At 38.6% G+C, this 24,091-nt stretch overlaps 1 protein-coding gene across 9 annotated transcripts in view; it reads left to right on the top strand.

Moving 5' to 3' along the window:
• Window positions 1–24,091, top strand: part of NEO1 (neogenin 1) — a 237,160-nt gene that overhangs the window by 168,101 nt on the left and 44,968 nt on the right. For 6 of the 9 annotated variants that reach the window (XM_078448869.2, XM_078448861.2, XM_078448865.2 and 3 more), the window contains 5 exons: window positions 7,434–7,653; window positions 14,249–14,403; window positions 16,867–17,015; window positions 17,388–17,526; window positions 23,185–23,234. In XM_078448869.2, coding sequence (XP_078304995.1) covers window positions 7,434–7,653; window positions 14,249–14,403; window positions 16,867–17,015; window positions 17,388–17,526; window positions 23,185–23,234 — 713 coding nt within the window. The remainder of the gene's footprint in view (window positions 1–7,433; window positions 7,654–14,248; window positions 14,404–16,866; window positions 17,016–17,387; window positions 17,527–23,184; window positions 23,235–24,091) is intronic. The other 3 variants (XM_078448870.2, XM_078448866.2, XM_078448868.2) reach the window with 1 other exon arrangement.

Genomic DNA, 24,091 nt, shown 5'->3' with positions numbered 1-24,091 from the left:
GAATCCTAAGAGGGGCAGAGAGAGACAGAGACAGAAGCATTGCTCACCTGAAGTGGGGTTCACCCAAAGCGGGGCTTATCCAAAGCAGGGCTCACCCAGAGTGGAGCTTGAGGTCACCTGATAGGGGACTCAGACTCACCAACTGTGAGATCATGACCTGAGCTGAAGTCAGTTGCTTAATGACTGAACCACCCAGGCACCCTTTATTTACTTTTTCTCTTTTTCCCATCTTCCTGCACTGGGTAGAACTTTCAGTACCTGCTTAATGTAAGAAATGAGAGCTGACATGTATCCAACCTTAAGGGAAAAGCAGTTACTTTTTAACCATTTCATATAATTTCACTGTAGATTTTTCAGGATGAGGAACTTCTGTACTTTGTTGAGAGTTTTTATCATGAATAGGTAGGTGTTTGATTTTGTCAGATTGCTTTTTCTGCATTTATTAAGGTGATCATATATTCTTTTTTGTCTCTTAATATGGCGTATTACATTGATTTCTGGATATTAAACTAGTCTGAATTCCTGTGATAAATCCTACTTGGTCATAATGTATAATCCTTTTAAAATGCTACTAACTACAGTTTGCTAGTGTTTCATTAAGGGCTATTGTATCTGTGATCATGAGGGATATTGATCCCTAGTTTCTTTTCCTTTGGCTTTGATATTAGAGTAATATCGGCCTCACAGAATGAGCTAGAAGTGTTTCTCTTCTGTTTTCTGAAAAAATTACGAAGGATTAGTTTTATTTCTTGTTTTAAATATAGCATTTACCGGTGAAGGCATCTGGGCTTGGACTTGTCTGTGTGGGAAGATTTTTAATTACTAGTTAAATGTCTTCATTTGTTTTATTTCTACCTAGATTTTGTGTTTCTTCATGAGTAGGTTTGGTAATTTTTGTTTTTCCAGGAATTGTTCTGTTTCCTCTGAGTTATCTGATTTATTGACATAAATTTGTTCATAATTTTACCTTATAATTTCCCAATCTATAGGGTTGGTAGTATTGTCTCTTCTTTGATTCTTGAATTAGGCAGTTTATGTCTTCTATTAATTTCTTAGTCTTGTGTCTTTTTTTTTAAAGAACTTGGCTAAAATATTATTCAATTTAATTTTTCCCAGCTTTATTGAGGTATGACTGACAAATGGTATATATTTAAAGTGTCCAACATGATGATTTGATACATGTATACATTGTGAAAGGATTCCCACAATTAAGTTAACAAGTTAATTAATACACCTATCACCATACATGGTTACTTTGTGTGTATGTGTGAGAGAATGCTTAAGATCTGCACTCTTCACTAAATAGGAGATTAGGTAATTTATGGGAGACTTCTCTTCTGGTAAAAGTATTTAAATTTCCCTTTAAGCATTGCTTTAGCTGCATCCCATAATTTTTAATTTTTTGTTTTTATTTTCATTCAGTTAAAAATATTATTTAACTTTTTTGTGTGATTTCTTCTTTGACCCTTGGGTTACTTAGAAGTGGGTTGTTTGAGGAGCGCCTGGGTGGCTTAGTCGGTTAAGCATCCGACTTCGGCTCGGGTCTTGATCTCACGGTCCGTGAGTTCAAGCCCCGCGTTGGTCTCTGTGCTGGCAGCTCAGAGCCTGGAGCCCGCTTCAGATTCTGTGTCTCCCTCTCTCTCTGACCCTCCCCCGTTCATGCTCTGTCTCTCTCTGTCTCAAAAATAAATAAACATTAAAAAAAAAAAGAAGTGGGTTGTTTGATTTCCAAAAATTTGGGGTTTCCCCATATTTATTTGGATTCATGTGTTTGGGGGCTCTACTGTTAGATGTAAATGTATTTATAATTGATATGTTCAAAGAGGTATATAATTCAATGATAGTGGTTAGAGATTTTAATAGTCTACTCTCAAAAACTGATTAAAACAATCAGAAAAAGCTAAGAGTATAGAAGATTCAAACATCCCTATCAGCCACTTTGACCTGATATTACAGAATCTTCGCACAACTACATAAAACATAAAACAAGTTGTTGCATCCACACGACTCCTGAAACAGAATGCTACAGGCACCAGTGACAGTCACAACAAAGTTTATTACAATGAGAGGCAAGGCCGACCGATCGGGACCAACACTCTTGATAAGAGTGCGGCCCCGAACAGCCGGGGTACAGAGTTTTTATAACCAATCACATCGTTTTATCATCACCTGGGAACAGAACAAAGAAACAATTTCCAGATGAGTTAGAAACAGTTGCCTAATGAGGTGTTTACTTTAGACTTTCTGCCTCTAAGTTGCAACCAGTGGATCTCCTTGACCCTGCCTCTGATGCTCTTTTCTTTGAACTTTTGCTTCCTTAATTGGTGAAGCCTAATTTACAAGAGTATGAGGCGTAATTTATAAGAGTAAAGCAAGGCTGTTATCTCTTAACCTTCAATGTCAACACAAAGCTGTTATTTTTCAAGCTAAGCATTAGCCCTACACTACAATTTAACCCTTACAAAGTCTCAAGAAATTTTAAAAGACTGTAACCATACGAAGTATGTCTCTGACCACATCAGAATTAAATAAGATATCCACATTACACCTGTTCTTTGTCTGGGGCTTGCTATAGAAGCCTCAGAGGTGCCTCAGGGCACCTGGGTGGCTCAGTCGGTTGAGTGTCTGATTTTGGCTTAGGTCATGATCTCATGGTTCATGAGTTCAAGCCCCACATTGGGCTCTCTGCTGTCAGCACAGAGCCCGCTTTGGATCTTCTGCCCCCATCTCTCTCTGCCCCTCCCCCACTCTCATAAAATAAAATAAAATAAAATAAAATAAAATAAAATAAAAAAGTTGTAAATCCCTCAAGCTCAGGGTTCTTCTCCTGTTACAACCTGCTGCAGGTGTAGGCATCCATCCTGGGCCTTTAAAACATTGCCTTTGTGGCACTTGAGGGGCATGGAGAACTGATGAAAACAAACAAGAAGCTCTGACCATTGCCATTGCCCTGAGTAATGAAGTTCTTTGTCTCTGATGTGAGGCTTGTGTTTTTGCCTGTGCCCATGAAACAGTAATAGGCTGTCTTGTTAGCTTAAAAGTAAGGTAAATCTCCGACACTGTATAGTTCCTGACAGTTTCCTTTAGTTCTTTGAACATATTTTTAACAGCTCCTCTGAAGTCTTTGTTAAATCTAATATCTAAGGACCCCGAGACCTTTTTATTGACTGCATTTTTTTACATTAGCCTCTGAGTGTAAGTCACACTTTGTTTCTTTGCATGTCTCTTCATTTTTTGTTGAATATTGGATATTTTGGATAGCATATTGTAGCAACTGTGGGTTCTGAGTCCTCTTCCTCCCTCCACTCCCGTTTCCCAAGCTGTTCTTTTTTCCTTAGTGTAGTTAGCTTGCCTGGACTAAATCTGTGACATCCATCTTCCCCACACTGTGTGACCGCTGATGTTTCTGCTCAGCTTTTGTTCTTTATTGTTTTGTTTTTATTTTTAAGCCTGGATTTCTAGGGTAACCCTTGTGTCTGTATGGATTAGCATTTATCCAAATATCAGTCAGAAGTTGTGCTCAAATATCTCAAGCCAGTAAGCCTTCCACTCTTAGCTGATGGATCTGTGTGTGGTTTGGGCAATGCATTCAAAGTTCAGGTCATTTTTTAGCCGGCCTCAGCTTTTGCTTTCTGCGGGGCTCTCTCACTTGTGCTCTGAATACACACATAGGTTCTGCTGACTGGGGATATGTAGGTCATCTGGACCTCTTCTTGGCTCTGCTGCATATACGCATGGCTTTCAGTCTTCCTGGATTATGTGGAGAACTTCTCAAGCCTTCTTACTGTTTTTTACCTCACCAAACTCCCTGTTAAATCCAGCTTATCATCTGCTGTTTGCCCCCAAATCACAGTCTCAGGCTAGCAGAGACACTGGCCCTTCCTTTTCACTTGCCACCAACATTGCCACTTTAGCTGGCCGTGCTCCACATCGAGTGTGCCCCTCTGATGGCAGCAGCAGGGCCACTAGCTTCTGGGGCCTGCCGTACCCTGGTTGAACAACTACTCCAACAGAGCTGGGGAGCTTGGAACAGACCCAGGCAAGAATGGCACACACAGACTCACTGATTTTACCTGAACTGTGGTAATTTTTATGAATAAATCCTTCTTGGTTTGTTGTATGCCTTTGGCCAGTTTCCAGTTTTTGACAATTTTGTCCAGCTTCTTAGCTGCTTTTGGGGAAGAGCATTTGTTGACATCCTCAAACCATCATGCTAGAAGTCTAAAGTCCCAATCTGTATCGTTCTGCCATTGATCCTGGTGTATCTTAACTGCCTATTTGATTCTTTGAGATCACGTAAGACCCTTTCCCTTACCTGCCCAGCTAGATCATGGAATGGCAGCAAAAGAACCAACTTGGGGAAAGTGGGTATAAAACACTAGGACCACAGTGGACATGGATTTTTCCCATAGTTAACTAGGAATCATTTACAATGATCTGCCATTATTTACACTTTGATTCTGTGTATAACTGGTAAAATACATTTGCAAAGCAAATGTTTACATAGCATCATTATATTTGTATATACTTTGTAGCAGCTACAAAGATTAAAATATTTGTGTGCGTGATGAGCTTCTAGAAACACTGGTCCCCATTGCACTAACATTCTCCCTGATTTTTTTCCACTTATTCAATAAATACACATTTATTGATTATCTAAGGTATATACATGCACAACGAGTGATGCCAAGAGGAAACAGATATGGATTTCATCCTCAAGGAGCTTACAGATGAGCGTGATTCATCATGAACATGAAAAATATAAGTGGGAAGTGCTAGATGCCATTCAAAACGTACAGATGTGTGCCCTAGAGTTCCATGGGCTAATTGAAATGTCCGTGTCTGACCAGTTCTTAGTTATCACCCATCACTTGTAGCACCTGGTCTTCCTGCTTACATTCTCCTCCTGGTTGCCTTTATATTTAGATTTTTCTGTCAGTGAAAACATGCACCTAGTGCTTCCACATACACTTTTCTTATTGATGATATTTGTGTGGTTCATACCAGCCTGGGACATGAGTGGGGAGCGTTTCTAGTTACAGACAAGGAAACTGAGATCAGAGAGACTGTGTGACTTGCCCAACTTCACGTTATTAGGACGTGACAGAGTCAAGTTTTGAATAGAAGTTCTTCGTACTTGAAATCCTGGGCTTTTTCCAGTATGCTGTACTGCCTCTCACAGTACAAATTTCCTCTCCTCTCCAGCCAGCAGATAGTTGGGAAAAACTTAGCTTAGTGGGTCAGGTCAGACTTGGAAGCAGTTTTTACGTAAGTGTATTTCTGGATAGACAGAAATGAAGCAACAAAGCAAGACTGTATTCAGGCTACTCTTCAAATCATTTCCCTCTAAGGGTTTTTAGTGACTTAATTTTACATAGTCAGAGATTCAGCATCGCCAGTTGCTTCTTACACATTTCTCTGGCACCTGTGGGATCATTACTTTGGACACAGCATGTTCATCATTTGCCATCTCTCCCTCAGTCTCTAGTCTCTTTCAATGTTGTCATTCTCTGCGAATGACACCCCCAACCACCCATTCTCCCAAGCCTGGTTTCTCCAGGAACCTGGAGCCCTTGACTCCTTTCTTATCTTCACCCCAACATCTAATCCTGTCATTCCCATCCTACCTCATAGGGTTGTTGTGTGAATAAACTGGCACTGCACATGAAAAAGAACTCTGAAAGCTGTGAAGGAGAGGTATTTCTTTTCTCTGAGGAAGCGCGTCTATTCAAGCATCAGGGATAAGAATGAGGCCTCAGAGGCCATTCAGATGTAACGGTCTTACAATATTGACACTTGTGTCCGTGAAATGTGGACTTGTATCTTCTGTGACTGTGGCTGTGACTTCATGGTCTTACATGCTGACAGCACTCTGTTCTCTCCAAAGTACTTTCTCAGAAAGAGAGGAAAAGAGAGAGTAAGTGACATGCACAAGATGATAAAATTAGTAAGAGGTCCAGCAGGAGTAGAGCTCCTATTGGCTAAATGCAGAGGCCTCTTAAACTAGAAATCAAAGTTGATTTTTTTACACTCCATCACTTACCATCTGTGACTTAGGATGAGTGGTTTAGCCCTCTTAACTGTCAGCCTCTACATAGAAGACAGAAATAAAATTTTTCATAGAATTGTTGTAAGGATTCAATGAGTACATGAGCCAGAGTGCCATGTAGAAATGATAGCTGTTGGATGACTTTCACCCTGCCCCACCTGAATAGCGACGTTAGGTTGGTCTTCCTCTGTACTTTCCCTTAGAGAACTCATTCTACCTGGTGTATTTATTTGACTGCTTCACTTTAGATTCTCTGCAGTTCACAGATCTTTCCTGGAGATTGTTGACTTAGCATTTCATTGAAAACCAGCTTCAGGAGTTTTCGTGTTTTCCTCTCTGCCCTTTTTCTCCTAATTTTCCCATTAAGGTTTTGACAGAATTCTGATGAACTCCTTTAGTTGAAAGTTGTGAAATTATCCTTATACTTTCTGGCCCCAAGATGAAGGAGATTTTAAGTTCACTATTAGGAAAATCAGAAGTGTCCACCAACAGAATGGACTGCCTCAGCGAGTAATAAAGTTACCCATGACTACAAATATATGAGGCTCTTGACAAGCAGAGCTTTGACTTGCCTTCACTTCATCTGTCCCACCCAGTTCCTGAGTTCTGCAAGCCACAGAAATATATATTGCAGAGAGGGCTGTAACAAACAGATAAGCTACCTAAGTGTTGTATTTTTATGGTTTTGGAATTTTTGATTCATGTTTTTATACTATTGTAGTTAAGTGAATTGATGAAGATAGCAGATGAAATATTTGTGAAGTGAGGAGAGTCGTCGAACTTCCCTGGGGATTGCCAAATTACAGAGAGCAGAGTTTAATGTTAGTCTGAAGTTAAAGAGGTGGCTCTTGAGTCTCCTGCAGAGCCGAAGACCCACAGCTGTGCCTTAAGGCTGACGGTAGCCTGGGCCTATGCTGAGAGTACCTGCACTGCTCCATACTACACACGTTATTCCATATTTGATAAAGTAGCTAAAAATACTGAGGTTTTATCAGTAGATGAGACTTTTATGTGAAAGGTTTGACGGGCGATGCATGCTGCTTTCAGGATTAAAAAAAAATTACTTGGTCACTGCTGTGTCCTTCTGTGAGATGTTTTATTCTCAGCTGTCACCTTCCCTGTCCCTTACCCACAACCATTATAGTGACCAAAAAGTCTGCTTGCTCTACAGTGATGTGTCTTGAATAGTGCCCATTAGTTTTCAGTAGTTACCCCTGGCCTGCATGTTAGCCTTCAGTTTAATGGCCTTTTTTATGTTCATTCATTTTATTTTATTTCCCATCGTGGTTTTGTTTATTTCTTTTTTGTTTTTTGTTTTTCTGTTCTCTTTTTTAAAACCGTCGTGGTTTGCCCTTCATATTCCCCAATGTTTGCACATGACAAGATGTTGCCATCCCAACATTACCTCCCACTTCACTGACCAGTGCCACTACTGACCATCTAGCACCAGCCACAACGGGACCACTGCCTTCAGCTCCTCGGGATGTCGTGGCCTCGCTGGTCTCTACCCGCTTCATCAAATTGACATGGCGGACACCTGCATCAGATCCTCACGGGGACAACCTTACCTATTCTGTCTTCTACACCAAGGAAGGGATTGTTAGGTAAGTGTCTGTGTGTCTGGAGCCAGTGGTTGCATCTTGGTCTACCCCAGGCCAGTCATGCTCACCCTGGCTCTTTGTTGTGCAGAATCTGTACCAATTTTCAGTCCAGAAAATATGACCACCAAGATGCATATTTCCCAATTTTAGGTCATTAAAACTTATCCCAAACAGACTCAAGTCCTGGTATTCTTTCCTGCCTCCCTGGAATGACTTGGGGAGAAGGTAGATAGAGCTTTTTAGGTAGAAGTATTAAAATGTAATGAGGGCTGTTCTTTTTTCATAAGATTCAGTCAGCACAGCCTATAGGATGTGGCTTACTTAGAACATTCAGATTCTAGAAATTAAGGTAGACTTAATTTATGGAAGTAATCATAAATGAGTATTTGCCTCCACCCTTATATGGATGTGGACTGCCCAGCTCTAGGGGGTCTCCTTGATGATACAAGAGTAATCAGCAGCTAATTTTCCTAAAAAACAGCACTTCCATTAAATTTCTCTCCATCTCCACCTCTTTTAGGAGCTCATGTTGCTTCTCCATTGCTTATGGGAGATTTTCCAGAATCCCCAGGCCACTTTACCCATGGTCCAGCTTTATTTTATCTGTCCAGCCTTACTTGCCTCACCTCACAGTTTAATTCACTTTCTAATGAAACCAGTCCAATTCCTATCACTACACTGCCTTTCTTCAAGTGTGTTCTCTTCTGTCACTTCCCCCTTTCCCAACTGAAGCTGAAGTTAGTGAATCCTTGTGGCCCAGATTAAGCCCCATGAAGTCCTCATGCATTTTTCTCCACTTTTTCGCATAGTCTTTCTCTTCTATGCATTTCTGCCACTAATATTGCACTTAATTATGACAACATAGGATCTTATGCCGCCATAAATTGTTACTCTTCTATTTTATGTATATTTGTGTTGTTTTCCCAACCAAATTATAAAAACTTTCGGAAGAACCAAGCCGCATGCTGTGTATTCTTAGCATTGTCAAGTAGATTTCTTTATTCATATCAAAATAAGAAAGCTGAAATCACTGTTTGGGCTGGGGCCCTCACAGATGAAATAAAGCTTGTGTTTCTACCAGGGTGCTTACATCTGGTACATATTGTATTTAATAACTAGACTGTCAAGTTCCACAAATACAGGAACCTTAATCATAATCCCTTGATTTAATACTTTTGAGAAGTCCGAGTGACCTAATTTGAGCCAGGTGGAGATAGATAGAGCTTTGAGATAGATGGAGCTTCTGCTAGAATGATGTTTATCTGAACACTGTACCAGATGTTTTGGGCATTGCAAAGATAAAGAAACATGGCTCTAGACACAAAAAGGCAAGACATTACTACCGAATGGCTTGTGTTAGAATGCCTCCAATGGTCTTTCACATCTCCTTGCTAATTTCATAATATTTCACAAAAGAAAAAACCATTTAGTAATTCCTCAGAATAACAAACTTCTTTCCATTATAGGTCCTTTGTCTCTGCTGTTCCTTCTACCAGGAATGCATTTCCCTCACAAACAACTGTTTCTGGCTTCTTACCAATCATCTTCAGATGACACCTTCGTAGGCCTTCCGTGAATACTCACCCGGCTTAGCCCCCCTCCAACCCTATCACACAGTGATGTTCTGGGGCCAGCTTGTTTCCAAGCCTGTTGTTAAATTTTCAGGAAATTTTGTAAACCCATGACAACTTGGTAGCTCAAAATGGGGTGTGGCATGAGTATTTACTGAGACAAGTGCTACAAACCAGAGCTGGTTATTAAACGTTGACCACAACACCACTGCTGTCACATCATCCTATTTTGTCTTTCTGCTTTTGTTTCCAGAACACGGAACACTCTGACATTTTCTCTCTTTATTAACCAATTTCTGGTGTCTGTCATATCAATAGAATATCACCAGCACCTGGAACAGGGCCTGGCATATAATAGCAGTAAATAAATACTTGTCCAGGGAATAAATTCATTTCAGTCAATGGAGAGGTAACAGCTTATTCAAGAAGTCATGTTGAGATAATTGACTCCATTTGGTGGGAAGAATGGAAGTTCTACAGCTCTGTCTTATATCATGTATGACAATAAATTATAGATAGATGAAGAGATTTTAAAGCTTATAAATGTATTAGAAGAAAATACAACTGCTTTATCATTTGAGTGTGAAAGGCCTTTTAAAGGAAGACAGGAAATCCAGAAGCCACAACAGGAGAGATATACAAAGCTTATTATACAACAATGTAAAATTCCATGTGATAAAACATCATAAACAAAATCAAACCATCAAGTGATAAGCTGGGGAAAAATTGGTAGCAGTTATAAGAAAATAATATTGCCATCCAGTCTATATAAAGAGCTCCTATAAGTCATAACTAAAAGATACTCCAAGAGGCAAATGCTACAAGTGGATGATTAACAGAAGTTAATGGAAAGCCTGTTAAAGTTAAAAAAGGTTTTGCCATCACTTGTGGTCTTGGGAGATACAATGTAATAATACAAAAAGTGAAACCATTTTTCACTGACAAAGTTGGCAAAGATTTTAAATTGATAATATCTAGTGTTAAGCAAGTTAAATGCTGGGAAGAAATCCACTCTAGGCTTTTGGTGGCAATATAAGAGTAGCCTTTGGAGAAAGTGGTTTGGCAGAATTATTTTTTTTAATCTCTTTAATGCATATACCTGTCAGCCCAACAGTTACACTTCTGGGTGTTCTATAGATAACTGGTATGCATAGGGCACTCATAAAAATGTTTATTGTAGCATTGTTTGTAAGAATGAAAAGAGGAATGAAAGTAAATGCCCATTCATGGAGAAGTGAGCACATAATTAATATACGTATATCTACATGAAATGTGATATAGGAATTTTTAAATGATGTGTCTATATATTTTGATGTGTATGTAAATGCTTAGAACAGTGATTCTCAAAAAGGCAGTTTGCCCATCCCTTGGGAGACATTCGGCAATGTCTGGTGACATTTTTGGTTATTACAACTGAGATGAGGGAGGATGCTTACTGATGTCCAATGAGTAGAAGCCACAGATGCTGATAAACGTCCTGCAATGTGCAGGACGGTCCCTTACAACAAAGAATTATCTTGCCCAGCAGCTCGCTAGTACCAAGATTGAGAAAAGCTGACATGGAGAGATCTGGTAAGATATCCGTCCATGCCACGGTTAGGTGTCAGGGAAGGACATGCTTTGAGGAGAGAGAAAAACTGGGACTTTCAGATTTTTTTTAACTATATATACTTTTGTTTTTAATGAGAATCTGTCACTTCAATTTAAAATTAAATTGTCAGGCAGGAAGACAAGGCAAGTATATATAAAGGAAGAAGAGATGCAAGGAGGATCCAACTTAATGTGTCTGTCTGGTGTTTGAAGGATGGGAAAGTAAGAAAGTTGGCTTAAGTGGCCCAGAGTTTTGGTAGGAATTAGTAAGAGATTATAATAAAGTGGAAGCTTGGAGCCAGATGTCATAATGCCAGTAAGAATTTGGACACAGTCAGTTCAGAAGGGACCATTTTAGACTCCTGAGCAAGTGTGCACTGTGATTTTATTAGCTTTTCTTAGTAGTTTATGAGCACTACATAGAAGAGGAGAAGAAATAGTCAGCGAGACAAATCAGGTAGTTAACCTAGTCGTGTGGTAGGTATGGCCTGGACGAGAGGGAGAGCCGTGACTTGGAGTAGACAGAATAAACCTGGGGAATATTTCAAAGGAAGGTTCTTGGAGACTAATTTTTTTGTCACTTCATTTGTGAATGAAGCTTATGATTTCTGAATATAAGCAATGAAGGAGTAGAAAGAACACTAAGTCAGAAGACTATATCCTGCTCACTTGTTTTGTAAATAGAATTTATTTGACCTTTATAAGCTTAACTTTTCCCATCTGAAAAACGAGGGTCGTAACTTTTCTTCATAGACTTATAATCAGAATGCAGTGTGAGGATGTATGTCACTACCCATATTTACAAAGCCTTCCACTTCCTGCATTTGAAAAATCAACCACCAGGTGGCAGTATGTGTCTTGGTCATATATTGGTCATGTGTATTGGGTGCCCGAGTTTCTTGAGATTTCAAAGGGTTCTTCCTCTGCGTTTTCATCTAGGAAATGTTTGCCTTTTTTTTTCCCCCAATGCCTTTAGTGTAATAGAAGTGCATTTCTGATATTAGGCACTAAATGGAAAAAAAGCAGAGTGAGTTATTCCAAAATTAATAGCATTTCAGAGATGGACGAAACCTTAGCTATAAGTTGAGCCCAGGAGTTGGCAAGGCAGGAAGACAAGGCAAGTATATTGGACCTTGGACCAAATCAGCCTTGTTATTTTTATGACCCAGGAGCTAAGAATATTTTTACATTTTCAAATGGCTACATTTTAATAGGTTATATAAGTAACTACATAATATTTTCCATTTTGTCTGTAAATATTTGCTTTCTGCCTCAGAAGGAATTAATGATTGGCCTACAGTCCCCCAGAAAGCTAGTAGCTTGCCAGAAGTAGAATTGAAGCTCTTATCGCCTAGCCCAGCACTGTCTTAATATAAAAATACCTTTGTCTTTCTCCCTTGATTCTTAGCTAACACATTCTAACCTAAGTTCCATTGTAACGTCACACATTTATGAGAATTGTACTTTGTAACTCACCCTGGATCTTGTCCTCAAGTCAAAAGTTTTTTCTAGACAGACACATGGTTCTGGGACCTCAAACCAATCTAGTGTTACAAGCTTTTGCAGGTAGGTGCTGGGTATTTATTTCATCTGAAGGAATCATACCTATTACTGATTTTTTAAATTGTAATGCTTCTATAGAAATGTATTCCAGATTTTCAGTTCTCTTCACTCATTTCTCTTGTTTTTTTCCCTTTCACATAGGAATGAACAAAAAACATACACGTTATTATTACTATACAAAGGTTTACATACAGAAGGCAAATTTCCGTTCGTGCATCTGCACACGTTTGTGAGTGCTGCAGTATGAGCATTCTGCTCAGTTCTTATGTAATATGTGAATGTGAATGAGACACTCACTTCATCTTAAAGTAAAATGGTGCCTCCCCCAACTGTATTTCTCAAGATAGTCTCAGCTTTTTGTACAATTAACTTTTTGTTTGAACTTTTATGTACAGAGTGAGCAGAACGGACCACCTGTGCTCTCACAGGGAGCTTTTTTTTGGTGAAGTGTAAAATACCAGACAGCAATCATTTGTGATCAGACCAAAGGTCAGAAACTTCAAAGTGTAAGAAATCAGCTCATATCCTCCATTTAAATGTTGTGATTTGGAGGGTTACCTGAAGAGAAAAGTACCTGTATGTACCTCAGGTGTCTTAGAGCAGTAACTGTTCCCATAGTGCTCTTCTCCAGTGGACCTCATATAGAGACAGACACTCTATAAGTATGATGTGGGTACTGTTTGTTTGTTTGTTTGTTTGTTTGTTTGTTTGTTTGTTTTAAATTAAAATGAGGTAGTTTTAAAAAGTATAGAAAGCTATTGAAAAACACAAATATCTGAAATGTAAATGTTCACATACAATCAGGCCAATTGACGTATGGTCATGTAGAACTAAATTAATTTTAATCAGTGATTTCAGAGAAAATTACCAATATTTTAAAGTAAGAATTTTAATTCAATAGATTATATGGTTTCAAGTAATTTCTTCCACAGAGTAGTTTTGGGCCTTTTTTATTACTGTCAGGATAGATACAGAGCTCTCCTTACATGATCGGTGATCCATAAAGGCCAGCTATTTGTCTAATACAGTGAATTAATACTTCAGTATTTGTTGAAAACGCTTGTGTCATATAAATTAGTTTTTATTATAGTACATACAGTAGGCTGAGCATAATTATGGACCCAAGTGTGGACACACAGACCCTGAGGATAGAGAAAACAAACAACTGCTTTTATGTTTTCAGTTCATAGCACCAGACCACTGGATTCATTTGTCCTGTTTGTCATAAAATTTGTCAAATATTTCAAATCAGTTTGGAAATCATTCAAAAAGAGTATTTGTTTTAACAAATAAATTATAAAAATCAGTATCAGGATTGGCTTATTTTAAAAATTGGATTACTTAGGATTCATTTAAATGTTTAATGTTCCCAACTTTAAAAGTGTTACTCTCTAGTTTTCTTTTTATTGGGTCTTTTATCCAAAATATACACAGACTTCCTTGATATTTTCTTTGATAATTGGGTCATACCTGTAATCAGCTTCTGTTTGTCTCCCTGGAAATCACTCCTTAAAAACTCAATGATTCCTAAAGCCTGCAAAATTGATGACCAGCTGTCCCATTTGAAATGGCAGTGAGAAGATCCTTGTCTGTGCCTTCTCTGAAAGGAAGTTGTGGTTATGACCTGCAAAGTCAGTCATGTTTAAGCAAAATGTCAGTAAGTTATCAGGCACGTGTGACATTGTTCTTTGCCAGTGTCTGTATTCTGTGCCCTGTTCCACCCCAAAGGTTTGCTTTTTTGAGAGTTCATTTGACTTCAATTAAGATTTTGATGTGGTATTATATCTATAGGACTTGCAGTGAAAATGAAACCGCACATTCTAGAAGTATTCCTAATCAATGCTGTTTCTTTCCAAACCCCTCTTTGTCTAAAGGGAACGTGTTGAGAATACCAGTCGCCCGGGAGAAATGCAGGTGACCATTCAAAACCTAATGCCAGCCACTGTGTACATCTTTAGAGTTATGGCTCAAAATAAACATGGCTCCGGAGAAAGTTCAGCTCCACTCCGAGTAGAAACACAGCCTGAGGGTGAGTCTTCCACCTGTCTGTTGGCCATACCTGTAGGTAGACTTATAGCAAGGTCTGTCTTCTGTGTAGCCTTGCATACTATAGCAAGTGCAGAAAGTACCAGTTCCTTGCCATCAAGGACTTGTGAATTAGGGCAGATAAAATTAATTCCCATCAAACAGTAGCAGATGGTGTAAGGCAATATGATTCTGCCGATACACAGTCCAATTTTATTGATCCTGTAAGACCTACCTCAGATGTCTTCTAGCGTCTTTCCTCTGATCCTTTCTATCTAATATTGTACCTCTATTATTCTAAGGAAAGTAGGCAGCACAATCTTTTGGTCAAGGACTTTGATTAGGAGAAAGAGGTGAAATAAGAATGTAGGTGGAAGGGGAACCTGATTCTCTTGAGGGTATTTGAGGGATGGAAAGCGACTATAACATGTTTTGGCAAAAGACAAGTTAGCAGAAAGAGACTTACACTTCATTTGGAGGTGGTCAGCCTGTGGCGGGCGAAGGTGTAAGTGTTGGAGTCAGTCCTCAGAAAATATTTCACATGTTTAGCTGAACAAACCATCTGAAAATGTTTTCCATTTATTATGCCACTGTGCAGGTTAAATGGAAGAATTTCTTAGTGCCTTTTGAGGATAATATTGCTTATGTTTATCCAGTGAATATATTGAAAGTGATTTCAAGGGAATTGGGGGACTGTTTTGTTTTCCTTTTCCTTTGATAAGTTAGAGGAAAGTTTTCCGTAGCAGGAGAAGTGTGACAAATCCCACCTGTCAGGCTGCACAAAATGATGCTCTTAACATTAAATGAATAACATGATTTATGACTAAATAAAGAAACAACTGTCAGAATAACCACATTTAGGTTTCTCTACTTTGGTAGCGAAACTGTCAAACTGTGGTGCTGTTATTTAAGAAATCCAATTTGTTTTACATTTTGCTAGTTTTTTCCCCTTCTCCTAAAATCTAATGGATTCTGTTGCAGAAACACTAGCACCAGAGAAATTGTTTTCAAATATAGAATGTCTACCAAAGTGTAGGTGTAGGCAACTTCCAGAATTTGTGTATAAATTGGAACTGGCACCTATTAGACAAAAAGAATATAGTAAAAAGGTATGGGAACTGTTGTAGGAGGTAGAGCTGGACAATCAGGGGACTAACCATCCCACAGACAGTGTTGTAATAACTCCTAACTGGTCTCCTTGAGTCCAGGTGTTAGAATCAGAAAGTGTGCAACTCCTGGCCCCACTGCTCACTAACTTTCCCATCATTTAAGAACGATTCTTAATCTCAACCTCATGTGTAAATAGGGATGACAGTAGTATCCCTGTCATGTGAGTTAGTACAAGGATTAAATAAGACATAATTGAAATTTATGTAAAGCGTAAAGCACTTTAAGCCAGACTGATTATAAGCAGTCAGTAAATGGTAGGTATTTTTAAAATCATTATTCTTTTATCTAATCTTATTCCCATACTGTTTTTCTTCCATGCATGTGTTCACATGTCCTTTCTAAATACAGATCTGATCATGTCATGTCATGTTCCTGCTCATAATTTTTCAGTAATTACCTAACACCTACAAGAGATAATTCAGACTCCACAGCAGCACATTAGAAGCTCTTTGGCTCGTGTCCTCCTTTTAAACATTCTCCCTCCCACATTTATTCAGTATTCAGCCTGAACCACATTACACTGTCTTCTCACGTCTCATCCCCATTGACTGGAATAATTTTCCCCTTGGTGTCTGAGAAAGCTGTTCCTTCTTGCTTCCCAGAAGTCTTCCCCAGTCCTTCCCTTGCCTCCCCACCCCTCCCAAAGCAAAGTGTGTATTCTCTTTATGTTTTTGTGACAATCACGAAATCTGTTAGCACTTGTGACATTATTTGTAACACTTATATGTCTGACTTCCTCTAGACTGGGAATTCTTTGCGGGCAGGCACCCTGTCCATCATCATTTCCCCAGTTCCTGGTAAAAAAAAGGCGCTCTCTTTTTTTTTTTTTTTCCTTACTAAGTTTTTTACTTTAATCCCAGTATAACTAACATACTTATATTAATATGTTTCAGGTGTACAATACAGTGATTCAGCAGTTCTGTACATTACTCAGTACTCATCATGATAAGTGTGCTCTTAATCTCCAGAAGGCTCTCTTTTTGTGATGGCTGTTTTTGTGTGCCACAGTCCTACTGAAAAATTAGGACTTTATAAACCACAGGAAAAATTCTGCAATGTTTATTTTTTTCATTGAATACATTTGAGATACTCACAGATCATTTTTGGTTATAATTTGAGTCATAAACAGGGCAATGCATTTAATTATATATTATCCTAAAGCCACTTCCATCAAAACGTTTTCTCAGTTTTTATTATTTTTAAAAACATGGCCAAAATGACATTACTGCTGAGAATGGTTATTGAGGAGTATATTAAATTTCACTCATATCTCACTGTCTCAAAATTTTCCTTCTAGTTCAGCTTCCTGGCCCAGCACCTAACATCCGAGCACATGCAGCTTCACCTACGTCCATCACTGTCACCTGGGAAACACCTCTGTCTGGCAATGGGGAAATTCAGAATTACAAATTGTACTACATGGAAAAAGGGACTGATAAAGAACAGGTATAAGATGAAGCCATTTTTCAATCCATTGATTGGAATAGTGGAGTTGAAATATATTTCCAAAACTCAATACTTGCTTGTCTAGAAATCTGAGAATAAAAAAGATGTATATAGGAAATGAAAAGTCAGCAGACTCTATTTCTTTGTACCAAGTTTTATTCTGTATTTTTTATCAGCAAGGGTCACTAAACAACAAGCAGTATTTCCCAGTAAATTGCCAGTGTTTATGATTATTCCACTTTGTTAAGTAGCATTCTGTAAAAGAGATAAAAATCTGCATTGTATCAAATATAGAATTTGTATAGCTCATTATTTCACAGCATGTCTTTTGGCTTGAGTTGTATCCATGGAAATTGTTTTATTTTATTCAAGGATGTTGACGTTTCAAGTCACTCCCATACTGTTAATGGGTTGAAAAAATACACAGAGTATAGTTTCCGAGTGGTGGCTTACAACAAACATGGTCCTGGAGTCTCCACACAAGATGTTGCTGTTCGAACGTTGTCAGATGGTGAGTCTTTCTTCCTTTGGAACACGTGCAGTGCTTGGGGGCCCTGGTGGCCTAGTAGCAAGGTCATGGGCTTTGATGACAAGAAGATTCAGTTCAAACCCAGTTCTACCCCTTTTCTGGACTTCAGTCACTTAACATGTCTGAGCATGCTTCCTTACGTGTAAAATGTAGATAATACCAACTTCATTGGTTTGCTGTAAAGATTTACTGAGACAGTACAGAACATGCAGTGCCTGGTACTAAATAGTTTCTCGTGTTTTTATTTTTGTGTAAGTAAATGGTGTTGCTTGTTCGTAACACAGACCACTCCAGGACCGATGGAAGGCTGGCTTCCTTGACTTAGCAATCATATTTGTGTTCTGAATGGCTCTTTTTAATTCTGAGTATTTTGTGACAGTTTCATTTCTGTCTGCATTTTGAAGCTAACTTATATTCGTATAACCATGACCTGGAGCAGTATTTTTCAAACTACAGCCTGCCAAGGGCATTGAGTAAGTTAAGACCAGCATTTTTAAAAAAATATTTTTATAATAGAACAGAAGATAATGGCATTTATAACAATTAATAAGTATATGATGTATTGTTTTCTGAAAGTCAGCAATATTTTTTAAGAATCTGGGCCAGTTTGTTTATAGAATTTTCCTTAGTTTGGATGTCTAACAGGAAAATCCTACCAAAAAAAAAAAAAAACAAAAACTAAACTGGCCTGAATTCTTTTTGTTTACTTATTTAATTAAAAAAAAATTTTTTTTTAAGTTTATTTATTTTTGAGACAGAGAGAGATAGAACATGAGCAGAAGAGGGTAGAGAGAGAGAGGGAGACACAGAATGCTAGGCAGGCTCCAGGCTCTGAGCTGTCAACGCAGAGCCCGATACAGGGCTCGAACTCTCATGTGAGATCATGACCTGAGCTGAAGTCGGATGCCCAACCAACTGAGCCACCCAGGCACCCCTGGCCTGAATTCTTAAAAAATATGAGTCTCATGAAAGAAAAGGTGGGGGAGGACAATTAAAAAAAATATAGAGACTATTCAGAGAAAAAAATGGGGAGTATCACGGGGCACCTGGGTGGCTCAGTCAGTTAAGTGTCTGACTTCAGCTCAGATCTTCATCTCCCAGTTTGTGAGTTTGAGCCCCGCGTCCGGCTCTGTGCTGATAGCTCAGAACCTGGAGCCTGCTTTGGATTCTGTGTCTCCCTCTCTTTCTCTGCTCCTCCCCCACTTTCTTTCTTTCTGTCTCTTTCTCTCTCTGTCTGTCTGTCTCTCTCTGTCTCTCAAAAAATAAATAGATGTTAAAAATGGGTGAGGGGGGTGCCTGGGTGGCTCAGTCAGTTAAGTGTACAACTTCGGTTCAGGTCATCATCTCGCGGTTTGTGAGTTCAAGCCCCTTGTAGGGCTCCGTGCTGACAGCTCAGAGCCTGGAGCCTGCTTCGGATTCTGTGTCTTCCTCTCTCTCTGCCCCTCCCCTGCTCATGCTCTGTCTTTCTGTCTCTCAATAATAAATAAATAAGTGTTAAAAAAATTTTTTTTTAAATGGGGAGTATCCTACTATAATCTAGGTTAAAGAAGAATAAAGACATGAAATAAAAAACGTGTATTATCTTCAACTGGCTTCCAGATCTGGGAGTAAAATTAGCTATAAAGGGGGTGTCTGGATGGCTCAGTTGGTTAAGCATCTGACTTTGGCTCAGGTCATGATCTCACGGTTTGTGAGTTCGAGCCCCACATTAGGCTTCTGTGCTGACATCTTAGAGCCTGGAGCCTGCTGTGTGTCTCCCTCTCTCTCTGCCCCTCCCCTGCTCACACTCTGTCTCTCTCAAAAATAAACATTAAAAAAATTAGCTATAAAGAATAATATTGGTACAATTAGTTAATGTTAGGTAGGCAATTTTAAATATTAGATATGTTACATAATTTTTTTAATTTATTTTTTTAATATTTAAAAAATTTTTAATTACAGTGTAGTTAACATACAGTGTTGTATTAGTTTTGGGTGTACAATATAGTGATTCAGTGATTCCATATACAGTGCTCAACACTCATCATGATAAGTGTACCCTTAATCTCCTTCACCTATTTCACCTATTTCCACACTCAGCTCCCCTCTGGTAACCAGAAGTTTGTTCTCTGTAGTTAAGAGTCTATGTTTTTTGTTGTTATTGTTTTGGGGATTTTTTTTTTCTTTTTGGTTTGTCTCTTGTTTTCTTCATTTGTTTGGTTTCTTAAATTCCACACATGAGTGAAATCCTGTGGTATTTGTCTTTCTCTGACTGACTGACTTCACTTAGCATTATACTCTCTAGCTCCATCCATGTTGTTGCAAATGACAAGACTTCATTCTTTTTCATGGCTGAGTAATATTCCATTTTGTGGCTGGGTGGTTGTATATACATACCGCATCTTTATCCATTCATCTATATGTGAACACTTGGTATGCTTCCATTGTTTTGCTATTGCAAATAATGCTGCAATAAACATAGGGGTACGTTTATCTTTTTGAATTAGTGTTTTTGTATTCTTTGGGTAAATATCCAGTAGTGAAGTTATTGGGTCATACGGTAATTCTATTTTTAACTTTTTGAGGAACCTCCGTACTGTTTTCCAGAATGGCAGCACCAGTTTGCATTTCCATCAGCATCGCAAGAGGGTTCCTTTTCTCCACATCTTGCCTACGCTTATTGTTGTGGTTTTGATTTCAGCCATTCTGACAGGTGTAAGGTGATATCTCATTGTGGTTTTGATTTGCATTTCCCTGATGATGAGTGATGTTGAGCATCTATTCATGTATCTGTTGGCCATCTGTATGTCTTTTTTGGAGAAATGTCTGTTCATATCTCCTGCCCATTTCTTAATTGGGTTATTTGGTTTTTTGGTTTTGAGTTCTATAAATTCCTTATGTATTTTGAATACTAACCCTTTATCAGATATGTCATTTGCAAATATCTTTTCCCATTCAGTAAATTGTTTTTTAGTTTTGTTGATTATTTCCTTTGCTGTGCAGAAGTTTTCATTTTGAAGTAGTCCAATAGTTTATTTTGCTTTTGTTTCCCTTGCCTCAGGAGACAACATTTTTCTAGAAAAATGTTGCTGTGGCTGATACTAGAGATTACTGCCTATGTTCTCTTCTAGGATTTTTATGGTTTCAGGTCTCACATTTAGGTCTTTAAGCCATTTTGAGCTTTTGTTTGTGTATGGTGTAAGAAAATGGTCCACTTTCCTTCTTTTACATGTAGCTGTCCAGTTTTCCCAGCAACATTTGTTGAAAAGGCTTTTTCCCATTGAGTATTTTTGCCTCCTTTGTTGAAGATTAATTGACCATACAATTGTTGGTTTCGTTTTGGGCTCTCTGTTCTGTAGATCTGTGTGTCTGTTTCTGTGCCAATATGATACTGTTTTGATTACTGCAGGTTTGTAGGTTAATTTGAAATCTGGGATTGGATACTTTGGTTGTTTTTCAGGATTGCTTTGGCTATTCAGAGTCTTTTGTGTTCTACACCAATTTTAGGATTATTTATTCTAGTTCTGTGAAAAATGCTGTCTGTATTTTGATAGGGATTGCATTAAATTTGTAGGTTGCTTTGGGTAGGATAGACATTTTAACAATATTTATTGTTCAATCCATGAACACAGAATATCTTTCCATTTGTTTGTGTTGTCTTCAATTTCTGTCATCCATGTTTTGTAGTTTTCAGAGTACAGGTCTTTCACCTCCTTGGTTAAGTTTATTCCTAGGTATTGTTTTTGGTACAGTTGTAGTTGGGATTGTTTTCTTAATTTATCTTTTTGCAACTTTATTACTAGCATAAAAATGCAACTGATGTCTAGATAATATTTTTGGGTTAAGATGAAATTTTCTGAATGTGATTGTTTTATAGTTTTGTTGGAGAACATCCTTGTTCTTAGGAGGTACGTACTATATAGTATTTAGGAGCGAAGTATGATGATGACTGCAGCTGTTCCTCAGATGATTCAGAAACAGTACGTAGATATATAAATATGCAAGTATAAATATAATGAGAGAAATAAAGCAGATGTGCCAGAACATTAACAATTTGTGAATCCAAGAAAAGAATATGTAGAGATCAATATCTTATCCTTGCCGCTCTTTTCTGTGTGCTTGGCATTTTTTCAGGATAAAAAGTTGGGAAATATAAATACAAATTATAGTTTGGTTAGCCAACTACATAAGCCATTTGGTCAGGACTTTTGAGGAAAATTGAGAGAAAAATGTTTAATGTAGGCTTTTAAACTTACACATGAACCAGTTTCAATGCACTCATTGGCATGCTGACTACAGTGCCTGTCATGGGAACTGAATGTGTCTGAGCATGGTGGTTAAGGGCAGCACTGTGGATTAAGACCATTCTTTCCCTACATTAGCGAAGCAAGTAACTTCGGTCAGGTTCACTGCCCTGAACCTCATCTATAGCTTTCTCATCTATACCATGGGAATGATTATAGAAACTCCTTTGTGGGATTGTTGTAAGGATTAACTACCTGCCATGTAGGAACAGGCAGCAAATCTTAGTCATGATGATGAAGAAGATGAAGACACCAGCAACAGCTATGTTGGCTGCCTCTGCAACTAAGTCGGGTTCTTAGCCAGGAGATGATTGGAACCATTCATAGACTTTTTTCAAAATGCACTGGAGTCCTACTCGAGGCCTTCTCTGCCTAAATCTCTGGGTTGAGGCCTGATGTACTGTGTTTAGCACAGGATACAACGTTGAGCAAGAAATAGTGTCTGTCCTCCAGAAGCATATAGAGCAGTGGGCACTGAGTCATATATCTGGTCACCAAATGTCAGAGAAAGGGAGACAGAAGTTTCCATGGATGCATTAGGAGAAAATGAGCTAAAGTCAGCATTTCGTGAGTGAAGAGGAAATTAATCAGGTTTACTTAAATTCTTTTTGCCTGCTGTAGTTACTACAAAGGGATGCTAGAAGGTGTGTGGATCATAAAATTTGAGAATGCCCTGCCTTGTGTTCTCATACATGAGAAATTAAAGTTATGCAGCTATTTGTTTAACCAGCAGTCCCAAACTTGTCACATCAAAATGAGTGTTCCCTGCAATAGAATTTGTCTTGGGAAAACAGATGGGCCCTTTACTGAAGCTGTCATTGTATATCTCTCTTTACTCTACTTGGGAATTGGCTTCAAAACCAGTTTAGGAACCCCACAAGAATGCAGAGCTCACTGATTTATGCACCTCATATTTGGGGCTCATAACAACATTACCCAGTACATTTACTCGCCATATTCGTTAGACTTGTTTCCAGAAAATTTGTAGCTCTTCCCCTAGGTAAAGATATGCTATCACCAAGAATATTCAGAATGATATGTTGAAGGTTCAGAATGTATATATGGGGTCTAAAAAAGTTTAAAGTCAATGTCATTTCCTTGAAATGACTCCCCAAAGGTGCAACCTAACTTGGATATGGGGGACTTTATATGAATGTGTCCCTTTTTTTTAAGTCAGTCAAATATGGCCACACCTTATCCACATACTTCTATCAACATGAGGGCATTGGCAGCTAGGTTTAGACCTGCAAGTTGTATAATCAGTGTTTGAGATGCACATTTGTATAAAGTCTGGCCAGGAATATCACATGATGGGTAAAAAAAAAAAAATTTTTTTTTTCTTTTTCTGCCTGTCCAGTTCCCAGTGCTGCTCCTCAGAATCTGTCCTTAGAAGTAAGAAATTCAAAGGTAAACTTTATGTTGCTATTCATTTTTACTAGCATACTATTAAGTCTCAGGAGGGCTTGTAGACAGGGAGAGTCTGTGTCAAAAGACTTGTAATCAAGCAGAGAAATAAGGTGTCATAGATAGTCCACCTGCCAGTAAAGCTGAATTCGGAAACTGACTCCAGGATTTTCTGTTTAACTTTACTGCCTTTCTCTCATGCCAAAATTGCTATAGTCTTTCTGCAGATGTATTGCAGTTATGCAAATCATGACATTATAAATCTCAGCAGTTCAGATAAGGTAGAAAGAAGTAAGTTTATGATACCATAACCCCTCAGTTCCATGCGTTGAGCCCAGTGCAAAGCCGAAGGTGGCCATCTGTCAGAGCGTTGCATGTGCTCAGACTCCCTCATAGTCAAGTCCCTGTTCACTGAAGACCACGTGTGCCTCTCAAAGACCCAGAGCCCCTTCTGGGCTCACTGACACCTGAGACACTCAGTCCTTTCAAAAAGTACCATAGGACCCCTTTTCCTTTCGTCAAAAACCACTATTAACAATTCCCTTCTTGAAGAGTTTTTGGCAGAAATTGCCCAACTTCAGCTGTTCCACAGTGGAGATAGAAGAGAGCACCTTACACCTAAACCATAGTTTACTTTCTAATCCATGTGCCTCTGACCTTATATTTTCCTTATGAAAACTTTTCTGAGACTTTTGCCTAATGTATAAGGGCCCAGAACATACTACCTGCAACTGGAATCTCCCCACTCGATCATTAAAGATTTTAAAATTGAAAAGTAATTTTGAGTGATCCTTAAGCAAAACTCTGAGCACCCTGCTGCCTTTAAAATGTCAGTGAATTCAGGATAATAATATACAAAA

This window comes from Panthera onca, chromosome B3 (assembly GCF_046562875.1).
Source record: "Panthera onca isolate mPanOnc1 chromosome B3, mPanOnc1 haplotype 2, whole genome shotgun sequence".
Lineage (NCBI taxonomy): Eukaryota > Metazoa > Chordata > Mammalia > Carnivora > Felidae > Panthera > Panthera onca.
Note: the sequence above shows the minus strand (reverse complement) of the source record. Positions and strands in the feature narration are given on the sequence as shown.